This window comes from Ictidomys tridecemlineatus, chromosome 5, assembly GCF_052094955.1.
Source record: "Ictidomys tridecemlineatus isolate mIctTri1 chromosome 5, mIctTri1.hap1, whole genome shotgun sequence".
In the NCBI taxonomy this organism is placed as follows: Eukaryota; Metazoa; Chordata; class Mammalia; order Rodentia; family Sciuridae; genus Ictidomys; species Ictidomys tridecemlineatus.
The window spans coordinates 53,189,097-53,207,332 of NC_135481.1; the positions used below are offsets into that span (position 1 = coordinate 53,189,097).

The 18,236-nt window shown below is 31.9% G+C and overlaps 1 protein-coding gene and 1 non-coding gene across 20 annotated transcripts in view; both read left to right on the plus strand.

The window, feature by feature from the left end:
• The window catches only part of Ap5m1 (adaptor related protein complex 5 subunit mu 1), a 58,868-nt gene that overhangs the window by 6,570 nt on the left and 34,062 nt on the right, over window positions 1-18,236 (plus strand). For 13 of the 19 annotated variants that reach the window (XR_013438933.1, XR_013438936.1, XR_013438935.1 and 10 more), the window contains exons 3-7: window positions 2,870-3,097; window positions 4,691-4,830; window positions 5,340-5,425; window positions 5,514-5,632; window positions 8,786-8,882. Coding sequence is in view for 4 of the 19 variants with exons in the window: in XM_005322739.5 (XP_005322796.1) it covers window positions 2,870-3,097; window positions 4,691-4,830; window positions 5,340-5,425; window positions 5,514-5,632; window positions 8,786-8,882; window positions 11,310-11,392 (753 nt within the window). In the remaining 15 variants the exon portion in view is untranslated. Of the gene's footprint in view, window positions 1-2,869; window positions 3,098-4,690; window positions 4,831-5,339; window positions 5,426-5,513; window positions 5,633-8,785; window positions 8,883-11,309; window positions 18,120-18,236 lie in introns of those variants that run through there. The other 6 variants (XR_013438946.1, XR_005729901.2, XM_078049957.1 and 3 more) reach the window with 3 other exon arrangements.
• Window positions 474-546, plus strand: Trnav-cac (transfer RNA valine (anticodon CAC)). Its single transcript has one exon. It is a non-coding gene; the product is annotated as a tRNA-Val (tRNA).

Below are 18,236 nucleotides of genomic sequence, written 5' to 3' on the forward strand. Positions count from 1 at the left end.
CATCCTGTTTCAATAAACAAGGAATAAATTGTATATAATGAAATGCTAATTAATATAATAATTAAATGTCTCCACTGATTGATAAGCTGACCCTAGTAGATTGCTTATGGGGAAGTTTAAAGAAATATTTAAAGGAAGATTTTTATTATGAAGTCCATTATAAATGGAAATAACTATACTCGTTTTAACTTAGTCTAGTAGAAAACCTGATGCACTGAAAGCCTGTAGTTCTAATTCTTAATTAGAACTAATTAAGTTCTAATTCTGAAGTTCTAATTCTTAGTCTGCCACTATTTTTCTATGTATCTTCAGAAACGTCACACAGTTTTGTGAATCATTTGTCATTTTTAAAATGAGACAAGCACTTAGATGCCTTCTGTTTTTAAAACATGTATTTTTAAAATTCACATTTATATAAGCCTGACTGATTTAAAGGGTAGTACACACATCCCTTTTAGAATAGACATCCTGTGGGGGATATAGCTCAGTTGGTAAAGTGCTTGCCTCACATGCACAAGGCCCTGGGTTCAATCCCCAGTACCACCACCAAAAAAAAAAAAAAAAAAAAAAGATGTTCAGTTAGAATGGACATCCTCATCCTATAGTAAATGACTGATAATCTGGTCTTTTGAGTGCTTGAAGAGTGGATAATTCGTTGGAGGTTTTTATAAGATGCTGGTTCTTTGACCTCTTTAAGGGTGTTAGACTGCTACAGGATAATTTAATAATCAAAAACTGAACATAATTTTAATAGTACTTTTTATCAAATTTTTTTTTATTATCTTCATAAATATCCATCAAAAACCACAACTACTTTTTGTTCTTATTAACTTACATATAGAGAATAAAGAAGCAGATAATTTCAAAGTGAAAACACTGGAGAGACTGAGTTGTATCAGTGGTAGAGCACTTGCCTAGCATGCATGAGGCCCTGGATTCAAGCCCCAGCACTAAAGGAGGAAAAAAAATTAAAACAGTAACATATTTTTAAGCATTTTAGTAAGATTATTTAGCATTTCTGTTTTTAATTGAGTTTGACATAATTGTAATTTTTACCAAAAGACCTTTATAAGGCACTCATTCTATCTAATACTATTCATAATGCCTGCTTTCTCTCTTAAGTAAAATACTTAAATATAACAGGTACATTAATGAATTCACTTATTGTTAGGTATAGCATTAGAAAAGAAATATATTAGTATTTTGTAAAGTAGGGTCAATAATTAGAAAAAGATATAAACTCATAAACATTTTTTAGTATTTTCTATGCATAGTAGTGGGGTTGGCACTAGAGATAAAAATATTATTTTCAAAGAACTAGCTTCAAAGGGGAAACAGAGGTACAGAGAAATACCTATTGTCGGTAGATAATTAATACATGGTGCAGATGGTGTATATGATAGTGCATTTGGAACTAAGCATTTTGCCTGCTGAGTTCCACTAACTCTCAAAATATTGTGTACATCTAGCCAAAAAAAGATATTAATATGGCCTTTCCCCCCCGCCCCCATATCAGGGATTGAACCCAGGGGCACTTAATGCTGAGCTACATCTCTAGCCCTTTTTATTTTTTACTTTGGGACAGAGTCTCAGTAAGTTGCTTAGGGCCTCCCTAAGTTGCTGAGGCTGGCTTGGAACTTGTGATCCTCTTGCGTCAGTGTCCAGAGGCTCTGGGATAATAGGTATGTGCTGTGCCACTGTGCCTGGCTCAATATGGTTTAATTAGCCAGTGTGTACTATAAGATATCTAGAAATACAGATATTAGTGCTTATTCAACTATGAGAGGAGCTTGAGAAATACAAGTCTTCCTCTGGTTGCAACCTTCCAGAAAGAGTAACAGTTTCATTCTGGAGATTAGAATAAGTAGATAAACCAGAATTCACAGAGAAGTCTTAGAGCTGCCATGTCACAATCTGTTACAACCACAAAATGGAATTCTTGAAAAGATCTGTGAATGTGCTACAGCTGGTGTTCAGGGAGAGATCTGTGAAACTGTCATATCTGGTTTCCATGACCTCCTAAGAATAATGGCTTTCCTTTCCCTTCTTTCTTCTGTGTGTCTCATTACTAACTCCCACTGATAGTCTAACCCAAGTCATCTATGGAAGAAGGTTCTAGGCATCCACATGGCAGAGGTGGGCTGTAGACGTGATGAATCAGAATGTAAGGCATCATACAAAATATGAAATGAGCTAGACATGAAGAATTAAAGTTTATAGTAAGAAAAAAAAACATTTTAACTGAAGGAAACAGCACATGCAATGGTACATATGAAGGTATGACAATATGAATTATTCAGGAAAATGCAAGAATCCTCTATGTCTACAACAGAGTTCATAGGGTGGAAAATGATTAAAGAGTTAGACAGGGACCAAACAATGAAACATTTTGAGCATGGATGCAATATAATAAAAATTGTGGTTCATTAAGATAGCTCTGACATTAATGGAAGATGGATCGATGACAGGAAAACAAATGGATATATTTTTAGAAGTATAACAAATTGAAGCCCTGAACAAATATGATTACAAAAGGAATGTAGAGTAGTGAATAGATTCAACATTTTTCCCCATACCTGGAAAGGCATCCAGGGCTTTGTGCATGATGTTAAGCAAGTATTCTACATCCCCATCCTTTTAACATTTCTTTCTCAGAGATATAGTGATAAACAGAGGGGTATATGAAGGCTCTCTTGGTACCTGACTATAGCATCTTACAAGTATCAGAAAACAGAAAGCAAATAGATTAGTTCCTGCAGAAAAAAAAAGTTCAGTTGGGGGAAATTACTTTGATAAATTCAGAAAAGCCTCAAATAGAAGGTGTATGTTTCCAATATCTTGATAATATCCATTTCTGCTTGTATTACAGTGTGATTTAGAAGGAATCATGCCAAATGTCACCATCAGCTTGAACCTCCCCACCAATGGATCTCCACTTCAAGATATTCTAGTTCATCCTTGTGTGACTTCTCTTGATTCTGCCATTCTGACCTCTAGCAGCATTGATGCAGTGGATGATTCTGCATTTAGTGGGCCTTATAAATTTCCATTCACTCCACCTTTAGAGTCATTCAATTTATGCTACTATACTTCCCAGGTAAATAATCTTGGAAAAGTTTGAGACTTTCCTGATCTTTTTAAATATTATTGATAAGCAATCATTTGTACACTTGGTCCAAACAAGAATTTTTCAGAAGTTATTTACCAGACAATATTTGAGAGATGAAGATGAAGATTCATTTCTTCAAATAGACTACCTGTTAATCTCTGGTGTCTGTAACAACATTAAAAAGCTTTCAAAGTCAACAATTTTTTACTTTTTTAGTAAGTTCTAATTAGTTATATGTGACAGTAGAATGCATTTTGACACAACATATATAAATAGAATATAACTTCTCATTTTTCTGGTAGTACATAATGTGGAATTACACTGGTCATGTAGTCATATATGCACATAGGTAATAATGTCCAATTCATTCTACTGTTCTTCTTACCTCCATTCCCCCGCCCCCATTTACTCCCCTCTGCTTAATCCCTAGCTACCTCACCTTTATTGTGAATTAGCATTCACATCTCAATACATTAAGCCTTTGGTTTGTGGGGATTAGCTTAACTTTGCTTAACGTGATATTCTCCATTTACCTGCAAATGCCACAATTACATTCTTCTTGTAAGAAGCCACATTTTCTTTATCCATTCTTCTGTTGACGGGGAAATTTTTTTATTATTATTCCTAAGAGGAAGTCCACACTCACAGAATAGATTTTGATATGATTTAGTCATGTTTTACATGTAACTGATAAATGGCAGAACTTTAATTTAAACCCAGATTTTTCAGAATCCCAAAGTCCAACCTGTTTTTTACTATAATGTGCCATTTGTTTCTGCCCTAGTTATCAATCAGTATGTTAGTAGACCTTAGTTAGGATAAATTATTTTGAGAAGACAATAGGCAGTCTTCATTGTCATTCAAGAAAAGAGGTAGACCCAGACCATATTGGATATGAAAAATTAAAATCACTTAATACCAAAAGTCCACATTGTCTTATCTCTGCTTCTGTCTCCTCTTTCAACTTTCTATGCTTGCATAAGATTTAAAGCTCTAGGATCTACATTATATAAGCAGAGTCTCTATGTCTTATTTCTGATCTACTAATAGGAATGATTGGCTTACCCCAGGCTACAAAATTTTTCCCCTTTAGTCAGTTATTGATGACCAGTCAAGCTACTTCTGCGTTACTCCTGAGTTGAGGAACGTGGGAAGAATGCAGTTACAGAATACAGATGGAACATCAGGAACTATGGGCAGGGCAGCACTTATCAGTATGTCTAGTACATGTTCTGTGCTCTAGGTCAAATAATTTGGAGAGGAGAATATGGAAGAGCAAGAGAGGAAGAATATATTGTACCCCTTTATAAGGCATCTTTTCTCGTCTGGGAACAGAAAGGGGTAGAAGAATCTCTGTCCTTTTATAGACCCATTATTGCTATTGTCAAAACAGTTGGAGTAACTCACTCTGTATCATAGACAGATCTGTATATAATGATTAGGTTTGTATATGTGTGTGTATATATGCACATTCACATAATGTAATGTGTATAATATACACAAGAACTCCCTCCCCCATTACCATTAGTATTTTAGACCCATTAACCTGAGAATTTCATAAAAATTTATGTTTGTTTTCAGGTTCCTGTACCACCAATTTTGGGTTTCTATCAAATGAAAGAAGAAGAAATACAACTAAAAATAAAAGTTAATTTAAAACTTCATGAAAGTGTGAAAAATAATTTTGAATTCTGTGAAGCTCATATACCTTTTTACAATAGGTAGGGATAAATAACATGATGTTGTGATGTCTGCCTTCTGTAGTAGATTCCCACTGTCCCCTAATTGTATTTAGCAAATTGTATTTGCTTTTTACCTTATTTTTTCAAGAACTAAATAATTTTGTTACTCAAATGAATGCTGATTCTGAACCAAAACATAATCATAAAAATAGATACCTTTAAATGTGTCTTTACTTTTGTAGTTAAACTTGTTAGTTATTATAAAGAAACCAGTTAACCCCCGTGAAGATTATTTACTACTGGCTTTATTTCTAGCAATTTCACTGAACTTTGCATACAAGTCAATAGCAATGAAATGTATATCATGAAATATGAAATATATGCAGTTTCTAGTATTTTCTGAGGTACTTATTATTCTGTTTTATTCTACAAATTTGAATTCATATCTGCCTTTTTGCTGTCTTTGTATTAAGTAACAGTAACAAGATTTGATTTAAAGCTGTTATATTTGTGATCTTTTTTTTTTTTTCAATTTTCTCTTTGTAAAGAGGTCCAATTACACAATTAGAATACAAAGTTAGTTTTGGCCAGCTTGAAGTATTTCGAGAGAAAAGCTTACTGATCTGGATTATTGGTGAGCAAGATTTTGTTTGTTGATCTTTTTTCCCTTTCATTTGCTATAGGCTCTACTTTTTTAAAAAATAGTTGATTTGTGTTTTTAGGCCAGAAGTTCCCCAAATCAATGGAAATTAGTCTTTCTGGGACTATAACCTTTGGAGCCAAGAGCCATGACAAACAACCATTTGACCAGATTTGTATTGGAGATACAGCATATGTAAAGGTAAACATATTTGCATGGTTCACTACATCAGAACTTCTTCCTTTGTTTCTAAATTGCATTTACCTAGTTGATTTTTAATGTTTTACAGCAAATTGTTTTTAATTCTGTGCTTTTTGACTGCCTACGTGCTTTTTTAGATTCTGTTTTATTCTTTTTGGTTAGTACTAGTCATTTTTCTATTTTGATTAATATAAATTTTAAGGGAGAACATTAAATATACTTAAATACCCCAACTAAGATCATTAAATACATCTAAATAACCCAACTTAAACTACCCAGCATTTAATCATCAAATTAAAAATTTATTTATGAAAAATGTCAAATGTAGTCTTTACTCTCTGGATTTTTCAATAATGCACATCAATTAACTGCTTTTGGTGTTTGAAGGAAGAAGTGAGCCTTTCTGGCCAAGGTGGTCAAGGGAAAGTAGAGTTAAAGCAAACTCTGAGGCCTAGTTAAGCATGAATAAGGAGACTTGAAGATTGACTGTATTTATTTAATTTAAAAAGACTTAAAGGGGTGAAGAATAAGCAAGACACACTTAGGATCAAGTGCTAAAAAGTGTCATACTGTATAAGACTGACTGCATAATTTAGATTTGAAATGTAGAAGGTGTGACTCTTTTATAAAAACTTTGGATATTTTTTTTAATAGAGGAGTGGTTTGTACAAAGTGATACTTTGTGAATATTAATCTGCAATGAATGTGAAGGAAATAAGTGAGAAAAAATAAGGACATCAAAAATATTTTATAGCTACATTAATGTGGCACAACGAAAGGTACTAAGTTGATGTTGAACTAGTGTTGTATCAGTAGAAAGAAAAAGAATGGGCTACTCTAAGCCATACTGATTATAAAATCTCAGTCACTAATATAGAGACAAGAAAAAATAACAAGTCAAAAGATGGTGTTATGGGCTGGGACTGTGGCTCAGCGGTAGCTCACTTGCCTGGCATGTGTGAGGCACTGGGTTCAATTCTCAGCACCACGTATAAATAAATTTAAAAAATAAATAAAGATCTATCAACAACTAAGAAAAAAAATTTTAAAAAAAAGATGGTGTTATTCAAAAAAGTATGTCATTTAAACCAGACTTGAACCTTCAAGAGGGCAGTGACTATATGAATTTCATTTATCCATTGTTTTATCCCTAAGACCTAATCCATTATCTACCAATAAATATTTCTGAATGGGTGAATATACATGAACTAAAGTATTGATATTGAAAACATTGGGAAAGAGTGAGCTTTATATATATGATACTGAATAATAGCAACATATCTTAATTCAAGTGTCCAGTGGATAGCTAAAAACCTAAAACTTGATTTCTCAAGGAAAAGCTCAGCTGCATATAAGGATTTAGGAGTTACCTGCAGAGAAGAAATAGTTGAAGTAGTGGAAATGATTAAGATTAGAAAAAAATAAGAAAAATGGTAAAGATTCAGAAAAACCATTGAGGAAAATTAATGGAGTGATTAAAAAGGTAACAAGAAAGTAAAATGCTATCAAAGGAGATTGAAATCTGACCATAAAGGCAATTAGAGGAATTGGTGATGAAATCAGAAATATATTGGCAATAATTTGGGTTTTTTCCCCCATGTTGTCTTCAACTACATCTATTAGCATTGTTTCAAAGATTATTATAAAAGGTCCTAATTTTTCAGAAAAAAATATGTGGAGTATTACCACATTGCATGTTCTTCAAAGGTAGATATTATCATTTTTCTGTTAATTTCCATCACTTAACCACTTTCCAATTCATATTTATTTTCAGTGAATGAACTGAATGTGTTTTATGTTATCTTAGTCATGTGGAAGTCAACCTTGTCATACATAACTTCCAGCATTCAGAATTACACTGAACAAGCAAGCATAAACCCCGTATTATCAAAAATTATTTGAGGGGCTGGGGTTGTGGGCTCAGTGGTAGAGCGCTCACCTCGCATGTGAGAGGCCCTGGGATCGATCCTCAGCACCACATAAATAAATTATTAAAATAGAGATATTGTGTTCAATTACAACTAAAAAATACATATAAAAAATTATTTGAGTTGCAGCAGGAATAATATGTTAAGATTTAAAAATAACATCCTATGCATGTGATCAATAAGTCCAGCAATTAAAGAAGAAACTTGAAAAATGGGAGAAATTTACAGGGAAGAAAGGAAAAAAAATCAATATAAGGTAGAGCTTTTGCCTATCACACATGAGATCCTGGGTTTGATCCCCAGCACTGCCAAAAATAAAAGCATAGAAAAGATAACATGGTATTGCAAAATCAGGATCATTTAACAGCAGAGATGAAGAGAACCACAGCAAAAGGAGACTAGAACTATGTAAGATATAAACTTTTTCCTGTGAATGTGATTTTGATTCAGGCATCCTATCTTCAAAGAAGCTACTGCCTCACTCTATTATAGGACAGTATAATAATTGGCATTTACAGTGATAACCTCACATTATCAATGAAATTAGGAACTATTGATTACATTTTGTAAGTTTTTTTATGTGAGGGAAGGGAAAATTTCTAAGCTCAATTCTGTAAGAGTTAAATTTCAGTTTCTTAGAAAATTAAGTAGTGCAGCCCATTCTCTCCAAAGATCAGATAAGCTAATGTTTCTGTTTTAGTAATTACATTCTTATTTCACTAAAAGGTATATATATTCCCACCTATAAAAGAATTATGATGTAAAATATATCACAATCACATAGCCCTTGGGATAGAAGAGAGTATGTAGTTTATTAGACAACCTAGCAGAAGGAACATCTGCTTTTGTAGTCAGCCATGTCTGAGGTCAGATGCCAGTTCTGCTGCTTACATATTGGGATATTAATTGCTTTCATCTCAGAACCTCAGTTCCCTTATTTGTAAAATGATACTGTATGGATTAGAGTCCATATTGGTGAAGTGCCTGGTTTGTGTTAAGCACTTTATAATGGAAGCCTTACAAAGAAATGGCTTCAGAGCAAAGGAAAGAGAGTATGTGTGTACATATTTAAACATACGTATACTCATAATTGAAGTTCAATATTTTATGATTTTTATTTTATGAACTGTGTGAGATGAATTTTTTTAAGTTATATCAAGAGAAAAAAATGTGATCATCATTTTTACCAACTAATCACTTCAGTTTAGTACATTTCTCTTTCTAGCTTCATTTTAGCATCTTAGATTACACACTTACCGGATGTTATGCGGATCAACATTCAGTTCAAGTTTTTGCATCAGGAAAACCAAAAATAAGTTCATGTAAGTTGTACAGATTCAAACTAACTTAATGAGATTTAAATGGTGGTGTGTTGTTATTAAGGTAAAATTAAAATACAACAGAATTTAGAAATTGGAGAATAATCCCAATTTGTAAAAATTTTGACTTTATCCACCCCAGCATAACACTTTCTGAACTTTGTATGGCCCTCAGTCTTTTCCAGTTTAAAATAGGATCTGGAATAGCAAGGATTAAGATGGGATGGGCTTTATTATAAAATCAGATTTGCTTTGTTCTGGTTATAATAAACTCTTATTTAAAGGTGGTTCACAAGGTTACATACTTTGGTATTGGACAAACAAGGATTCAAGCTATGGCTCCAACATTTTATTGACTGTGTTGCTTCAGTGAACTTCCTGAAGTTTTCGTTTCCTTATCTTTAAAGTGGAAATAAATTACTTTAGAATTGTTATGAGGTTTAAGTAAGATTATACTGATCAAGCACTTAGCATATAATATAGATTCAATAGATGGTAAGTATGATTATTACTTAAAAACTTAAGTAATTTTTAGCAAATATTATAATCAATAAACACTATTTCCCACCTTCTCTAGTCTACCACTAGGCAAGTTGTAAAGATGATTTCCTGTCTTCAATGGATTTACTGGTTGTGAAATATATATATGTATATATATCTTATACATACATATATGTATACTTTATATGAAAACATAGCTAGACAAAAAGAAATTTATAAATGAATTCAAAATTATTTCATTCAGATCAAATACACATGGCTGATATAGAAAAGTAGCTAGAATGAGGTATAATTAGATAAAGTTAAGGAGAACCTTTTGCCTTATAGATTGAAGAGAATAAAGCTATCATATGTATATATTTAGATAACAATGATGCTAATTTATAAAAATTATTTCTGTATTTAAATAAACATTTTTTAAACTAAGAATTAAGGTCCCTAAAATAAAAAGAATAGGACAAGACTTTGTATTTGAATATTTCAAAAGAATTAAAGAACTTGGAACTATGGAATCTAAGCAATTTCTTGTGAATTTCAGAAACATATTCTATCTAGTAAAACCAGAAAAAGCTCATTTCTCACCTCCCTGGGGTTTCCCTCATTTTTTCATCAGTTTTGTTGTTGTTTGTATTTTTTAAATGAATTTATAGAAGAGTATTCATAGTGCATTTATGTTTTATGAAAGCATAATATTGGACAATCAGTATCTTTGTCTAAGTACAAACAGACCGATGTTTTAAAATATTTATGAGAAATATATTGTCTTTTAATAATTAGAACATTTGAAGTATTTTGTCAGTATTAACTAAACATGTAACTTTCAGAGAGCATAATACAGAATAAGTTTCACTTATACACCTGCTTATTAATGCAAAATATTGAAAGAGCTCATTTTAAATGGATCATTACAACTAGTCTTTATTTCCTAACTCTGGTTATTTCAGACAGTGACAGCCAATTTGTGCAGCCATGTGAAACCTTTATTTTGCCATCATCTTGGCAATAAAGTCTATATTCAAAATTAACAGCTTTGTTCTGAAAATAGTATAGTAATAATGCTAATTTCATTAATAGCTAATATTTTTTATTTACTAGGTGCTCAGCATAGTTTCTATTTTATGTGTACTAACTCATTACTCCTCACAGCATCCTATATTGAGTTATCTCCATTTTACAGATAAGGACACTGATGAAACAGAGGGTCACATAGCTAGTAATGATGGCAGAACTGAGGATCAAACTATTCTTTGCAATATTAAGAAGAAAGGTAGAAAAGGCTGAATTAAATAATTAGTGATATACATATACACAATAATAATAATTTGCCTGAGACTAAATCCAAAGAAGCATTACTATCTCAATTCCACACATCAGCAAAGTTTAGTTCAAAGAAATTGCCATTTGACTAAAGTTGCAAAGCTATTTACATTTGATCAGAACTATAATGAAAACCCAGCAAAGCCACTTTTTTTTATCATGTTGCTAGAAAGTTGATTGTTGGTTTACATCTTTGACACTTTGAATGAATAAAGAATAAGATGACCAGAATCAGGACAGTGGTGAAGAAGTTAGAGAAGGGAAACCAACAAAAAAATTAAATATTTTACAATTAATGATTCATAAGAAATAGTATTTAGGAGAAATGTGAGGAAAAAATTTACAGACTTGGCATCAATAAGAGATATTTTATGTAAGCTCAAAGATGGATTGTTCAAAGATTTAAAGAGCTTACATTTTTTAAGTGGTAAAAATAAATAATAAAGCCTTGATAAAATAAAATTAAAATGAATATTTCAAAGGATTGCCATGAAATGATTGCACTCAACAATGTCAAAAAATCATGACTTTGCTCTCCTGTTTTTTTGCTAAGATGAAATACTTTATTTATTTATTTATTTATTTATTTATTTATTTATTTCCCTTTTTTAGACCGGAAACTAGTGTCTTCTGATTATTACATCTGGAATTCTAAAGCCCCTGCTCCAGTAACCTATGGATCACTATTACTGTGATTTTTTTAATATTTAAATGGGATTTATACAATAGTAACACAGCATAAATGAAATCATAGTTTTTATATCTATTGTGTATTCATATAACCTGTAAGTGAAAAAATTTGAAGGATTTTAATTATAAAATATTCATATTTGACATTTTTTAATCTGATATAGTTTGAAAGAATGTCAATATATTATGATATTTTTGTCATAACATTATTGTAATATATTGCATATTATGTTATATATCATAGCATTAATATATAATTATATATTTTATTGTAGTATATCATTATTGTTATATAATATTATTGTTGTAAAGGCTAATATCTCCTGTGTTTGTTACCCTTTCAAATTTTCTGTCACTGTGATTCAGAATACAAAGAATTCGTGATTCACTCTGACTTATTGAAGACTCATCCTGGGTCAACATGCCGTACATGTTCCTTCCCACCCCTATAGCAGATAACTGCTAATCAATCACAACCCTCTTCCTACTGTGAGCCTTCCTGGGTAAGACCTCAGGCTTCTCAGTGCAGAGCTTCAGGCAGCTATTCCAATGGTTTGTACCTGACATGCAAGACAACTATTTGTTCTTTCAAACCTAAGTACTAAACCAGGCATGGTGGTACTCACCTGTAATCCCAAAGACTTGAGAGACTGAGGCAAGAGGATCATGAGTTTGAGTCCAGTCTTAGCAATCTACAGCAACTCTGTCTTAAAATAAAACAGAATGGGGATGTAGCTCAGTAGTAGAGTGTCCCTGGGTTCGATCCCCAATACAAAAAAAAAATACTTATCTCCCAGTACATTGTGCTGGTATAGAATATCAGCAACCAAATTAGAAACAACTATAAATCTCTTGAAAAATCAGCCAATGTAGACAAAGGAGACTTGCTTAAATAGTAACCGGTTCTTAATCAGAACTATCCCATTGACTAATAAAGAATCTGCATAATTCTATTTATTTTAAGTAAGCTTGTTAATCTGCCATAATAACATTTTGCTTTGGATATCTATAGGCATATTTTAAAAAATAAAGATGTGTGGGATACCTGCAGAATAATGTAATGTTTTGCAATTATATAATGTCTTCAGCCAATTTCTGAAGATAAAGGTAGATATAATATTGCTTTTTCCTTATTTTACTAAATTAAAATCCATTAATGAATAAATTCATGTAAAAACTCAAAAACCTTTCTGTGGGTAGAGTATCATTTACTCTTATTCTTACATAATAGTGTATTTTCTTTAAATTTGTCTTTCTAATTTTCTTATTATATTTTTTTTTATTTTTTCAGAAACCATTAGCCATATTCTTTATTCTCTACCTGTTTCTATAATTAGATGTCACATTCTGTTTTCAGAGCAGTTCATTGTCAAGTTGGACTCCAAGTGACCAAGAAAAAAGTAATCTCAAGATCCTAAGAACTTAGTTCATGTCAAAGTTCTTTTACAGAATAGAATTTAAAAGCATTATAAAAAATATGCATTACAGATTAATATTCAATTCAACTATATTCTGGGTTCTGTTTTTTAATGAATCTTCTCAGAAAAGGCTTAGAAAAAGCTGCTAACTCCTCAAAAGAGAGCTATAATAATTTGAAGGGATAGTGCATATGAACTTAGGATTTGAAGTTTGATTTTTTAATTAAGGTCAATCCTACTCATTATAAACCCTCATTTTCTGCAAAGCATTATCATACATAAAGTTCTATGTTCAAAATTATCCCAAGTAACAAAGAAGAATAACTGTCTGACCAGGACTTTAACTTATTATTGTAGCTTAATCATAGATAATCAGTAGTAAAAACTTTCCTTTTGAAAGAACATTTCCCCATAAGTTATTTATGTCTCTTCAACTCAAGGCTTAATGTTGTACTTGTGCTAATAGAGCCATTTGGAAATTTCGATTATTCAAATGCTTATTAGCAAAGTACACTAAGGTAGGCAAGAGGCATTTATCTAGTGAGTAGGCAGAGATTCAACATAATAATTCCTTAAGCAAAACTTTCTTCGTGAACAAATTAGAAAAACCAATAGACTTTGATTTGACATTTATAGAAAACTAAGGAAAATCTGAGGAGTACTGGAAAAGTATAGAGATGATGGAGAACCCCATGCCATCTGTTGCCATTCCATTCCAGCAAGACTACAGAACTAAACCAACTCATGTTTTCATCCCTTCAAGATCAGCTGGGCACACTATGATGCTTTTGATTTTGTCTAGGAACCTGTCACTTCAGGATAATTTCTGAAGACAAAGTCTGTTTCCCGTTTGGTAGGTGACCTGTTTAATGTTTTCCCTGTGTCTGGGAACTCCTTAGTGTAATTAGCGACCTTTGAACTCCGCAACTAATCCTGAGCTATTTTGTATTCCTTACTCATCTTTAAGGCTGGACCTTTCTTTTCTTCAGAGTCCGCTGCCACAATTAAAGAAGAAACAGCTGCATTTCAAAGGGATTCCGATTCCAGAAGCTTAATCGTGATTGACATGTTCTTATTCTAAGCTATAAGACACTCTAAGAGTCCTTTCTTGGGTTAAAACTTCAATCATTTTCTAAAAAATTATCTCACTACGGATTTTATTCATTTTCTTTGATAACTATTCTTTGCATTTTTTAACTCGAAAGATGCTTTGCATTTGCAGTGAATATGAGCAACTACTTCTAGTGAAAGATTTGGATGGTGTCAGTCCTGCTCTAGATGGAAAATTTCTAAATTCCCTTTTAGTGCCAAAATATGATTATGAAATTTGATGTCTATCATATGGGTAATTATTCTTCCCTAAATCCCAAAGGCAAAAGGAAAAATAGCTAAATTTCTGAAAATGAACTCCAGAAAAGATGGTTCGTGATTTTGGTAAAAACTTTTCTTACTAAACAATATTTTAAAACTTTTTAAAGTCAGCAATATTGAAATTAGGCAATATCTTGGTGGTATACTTTTAAAATAATCAACTCAAGTTTGAAGTAAATAGGCTCATCAGGAATTCTTATGAGAATGTTTTTTTATTTTTATTAAACTTTCTGCCTAATAAAATATTTAAAATTTTTCATGACAACTCAATACTTTCACTATATTTAAATTATTATAGTTTTATTCATTGTGTGATTTAAGATTTTTAACAGCAGACATTGTGCATAGTAAAAAAGTGTTAATATTTGTCTTCTCATTTTGGTTTTAATATTTTTAATACTTCATATACATTCATAGATTTCTCTGCTACCACTGGGAAGTAGGTAGGTGGAATTATCCAAAACCTTCAGGGACTGCTGCCACAGCAGAATAGTTGTTCCTAAGACAAAGGTCAAAAAAGGGATGTTAATAAACAGTCCTCAGGTTTAAGGGACTTTTTTAGGATTACATCTTAAATTCCAACAAATCAGATTTAGGAGTTACTGAAAGTGAAATTGATCCATCCCTCATCCAAACTTTGCAATACTTTCCTGTTCTGACATCATTTAGATAGTTAGCTGTATTATCAGATTAGAAACCATTGTACCAGGCTGCTGAAAGGAAAAGGAGGCAAAAAGCTAAACATGGGATGAATTCTGAACCTTTTAACCTGGCTGAAGTACGTTGGTCCCTGTTATGCAAATACCTTCAATCCTCTGCTAAGTTCAGTGGAAATAATTTTCTTGAATGACAGGTTTATTCAGCAAGGATTCAGTTGGTGATTAATCCCCCTTTGATCTAGGGTATTTCACTTAACTACCAGTTACCTCGTTCTGACAAAGTGCAACTGAGATTAGGGAGATCACTAGAACACTACCAGGGTGTGCGTTTATTCTCTATAACCTTTTAAAGCAAGGGCCAAGAATGCAATTTATTTTCAGTATTTGAAGATGTAAAGTCCTGTCTGCTAAGTTAGAAAGTCAATTGAATACCAAATGAAGTTTATTTCTTACGTAATAGAACAAACATTTCTTTTTGCTTTACCTAACAATGATATTAGGAAGCATAGGCTTTGAAGAAAGAAGAAACAAAGAATACATTCCAAGTATAGCTTTTTATTTTGTTTCATGTATTAAGAGTGTATACTTACTGGCCCTGAGATAACTTAAAAATCAAAGGAGTGGCAACAACTGCAGTTGGGAAAATGCTTCTTTTTCCTTAAACTGCATAGTTTCTCACCCCTCCCATCACCTCCACCACCACTAGAAAATGTCATGGTATGTGGTGAAGAAATCCAGTTGGGGAAAACATGTTGTAATACATAGATCCATCTTAAGACTGCTGATTTGAAAGCTATCCTTATTAAATTTTCCTTTCTTTAGGAGAGTTTGTTATATTCCCATTTAAAAAATTGCATTCATTTTCAGAATGATTTTTTTCAAAAAGAAAGGTAAATAATATTGCCAAAATACTATAAATTATTTTAAATGTTTTCTGCCTTTTTCTCATTTTTCTGGACACCTCTTCTCTCACAAATGTAAACTTTGAAATATTCTCTGAAATTTGACAAAAAAGTGTCAGATTTTTCATGCTATGTTTCTCAATTCACTTTTTTTAATTATTATTAACATTAGTAATTTTTTGCAAGATGTTAAATTAGAGGATTTACCGAAGTATATTACAAGACCTTTAAATGTATTTATGTATTTTGTAACAAATTTATTTTTAAGGATTAAATTTTTACTAATGATAAATTTTGTTTTTATAAATAAAGCAGTTTTAGAAATGTTTTATAATTGCTCATCATTCTAATAGCAATTTGCAATACAAGTTGTATTCAGACCGCTTCTTAACACTTTTTTTTTTTTTTGGTTTAAACCTTTTTGTGTTCTAATTTATAAATTGAAATGATGCAAGAAAAAAATCTATATCTAAGTTTATGCCAAACCAACCTTCTCTAGTTTCAACTTAATAACCAGTTTCTAAATACCTTTTGGTAGCAAGTTATTGAATCACAACAAAATTGGGGATGAGAAAAAAATAATAAGATGGCATTAGGAATACAGGATCCCATGGCTTTGTTTCTGAGAAACAAGCGTTTTTAATAATTAACTATTTCATGCTCTAAGTATCTAGTTAATAAAATGTTGCAGTGTATTTTAAAATATGCCTTCATAGAATATATTTATGTACACATATATGTATGAGTGTATGTATTTATATAATGCATTCAATGCTAGTGTGTCTGAGTTGGCAGGTTTCCCTGTGAAACATTTCAATGTTATGTCAGAAGAAGAAACATATTTTAAAGTAAAATATCTAAATATCTTCCCAAACACAATTTTAGTTAATTAATGAAGGGATTTCATTAATTAACTAAAATTTCATTAAAATGAAAATTGTCAAGGATCTCATGAGATTAGTCTTACAAATTGGTTAAAACTCTTAAGAGCTAAAAGCTTTTCAACTAGCTTCTAATTTTCCTCATCAACTGTTTTATAGAGTTAATATTATTGTCCACATATTGCTTGGAGCAAAAAAATTGGCATGAGTATCTCACTGGTGTCCTGCCTTGTAAGCAGGTTACTTTGGAATCCAGGTTGATATCTCTAAGGACCTGTCTAATCTATGTAATTGACGTCAGTGTAGTGGCAGAACACATGCACAAGCATTTACGGATTGATGAATGTGCACAAATGGAAACTACCTGCTGCCATTTTTCCAGTAGGAAGTGAAAATCTGCATGTTGAATAATGCATTAAGCATTTAAATGCTGGGGCTGTGGCTCAGGCTCAGTGATAGAGCGCTTGCCTAGCATTCATGAAGCACTGGGTTCAAGCCTCAGAACCATGTAAAAATAAAACAAAGCCATTCTGTCCATCTACAACTAGAAAAAAATTTTTAAAAAATTTTAAAGTCAAACTGTATGCTTCCTTTATATGACCTTCTTTTAAATGATGGTTTCTCTAAAAAATTATTTAGTAAATACATAATGATGAAAATGTTCAAATTATTATTATCCCTCTTAAAATGTTTACCTTTTCCTTCAAGGGACTTGAGTGCCCTCTGCAGGTTATAAAGAGATAATTAATGACTATATCTATTTTTGAGCCTGTGATTTTTTTCCCTTTCAAAATTGCAGAGCCCATTATGTCTAATCTCAAAGCAAGCATGATCCAATTTATATTGTTAACCCTTAATTTGCCAGGGATTGAAGGAGGAGTTTCTTTTCTGTACATGTTGTGTTTAGTGTAAACGTGATTCTTGTGAGCTTTCCATGTCACTTAACTAGGGTCCTATAAATATTTGATGATAAAACATATTCTCTCACAGAAAGAAGATTGGGAAAATATTTAGGTACTTTGAAATGTTTTAAAGATTTTGAGGCTAGTTTATTTCTTGTTGCATTTGGAATAGTGTACATTGGAATAAGCCTTGCTTTGTCCACATGCATCATATAAAATTATGTGAGACTTCAGTTTCTTGATTGGGTTTATGAGTGATGATTGTGTTCAGGCTTAAAAAAGCACCTTAAAACATCTTATTTTTTTAAAAGGATGGAACAGATAGCACTTCAGTATTATTGTTGGTATTATTGTCCACCAACTAGAAAGAATATTTATATTTGAAGAGCAAAAAGCAACATTTTCATCGCCATAGTGTGGAAGTACATGAGTCATTCATGTCTGAAACCCATACTTTCTCAATGGGAGTAGCAGATTTGTTTCTAAAGGACATAGAAATTCATTTGTATACAAAACTAGAACTGGAGTGCTGGTGGCACTTCTGATTCAATTAACTTACTTGGTGAAGCTGCCAGGGAAACTAAATATGATGAGAACAAGAGGAATGACTGGATCAAATTAATAGAAATAGATCTTTTTGCAAGCAGTGTAATGATTCTGATCATCAACCTTGAAAAGTAAATTAGAACAAGCAAATTACTGTTGAAAAATTCTTT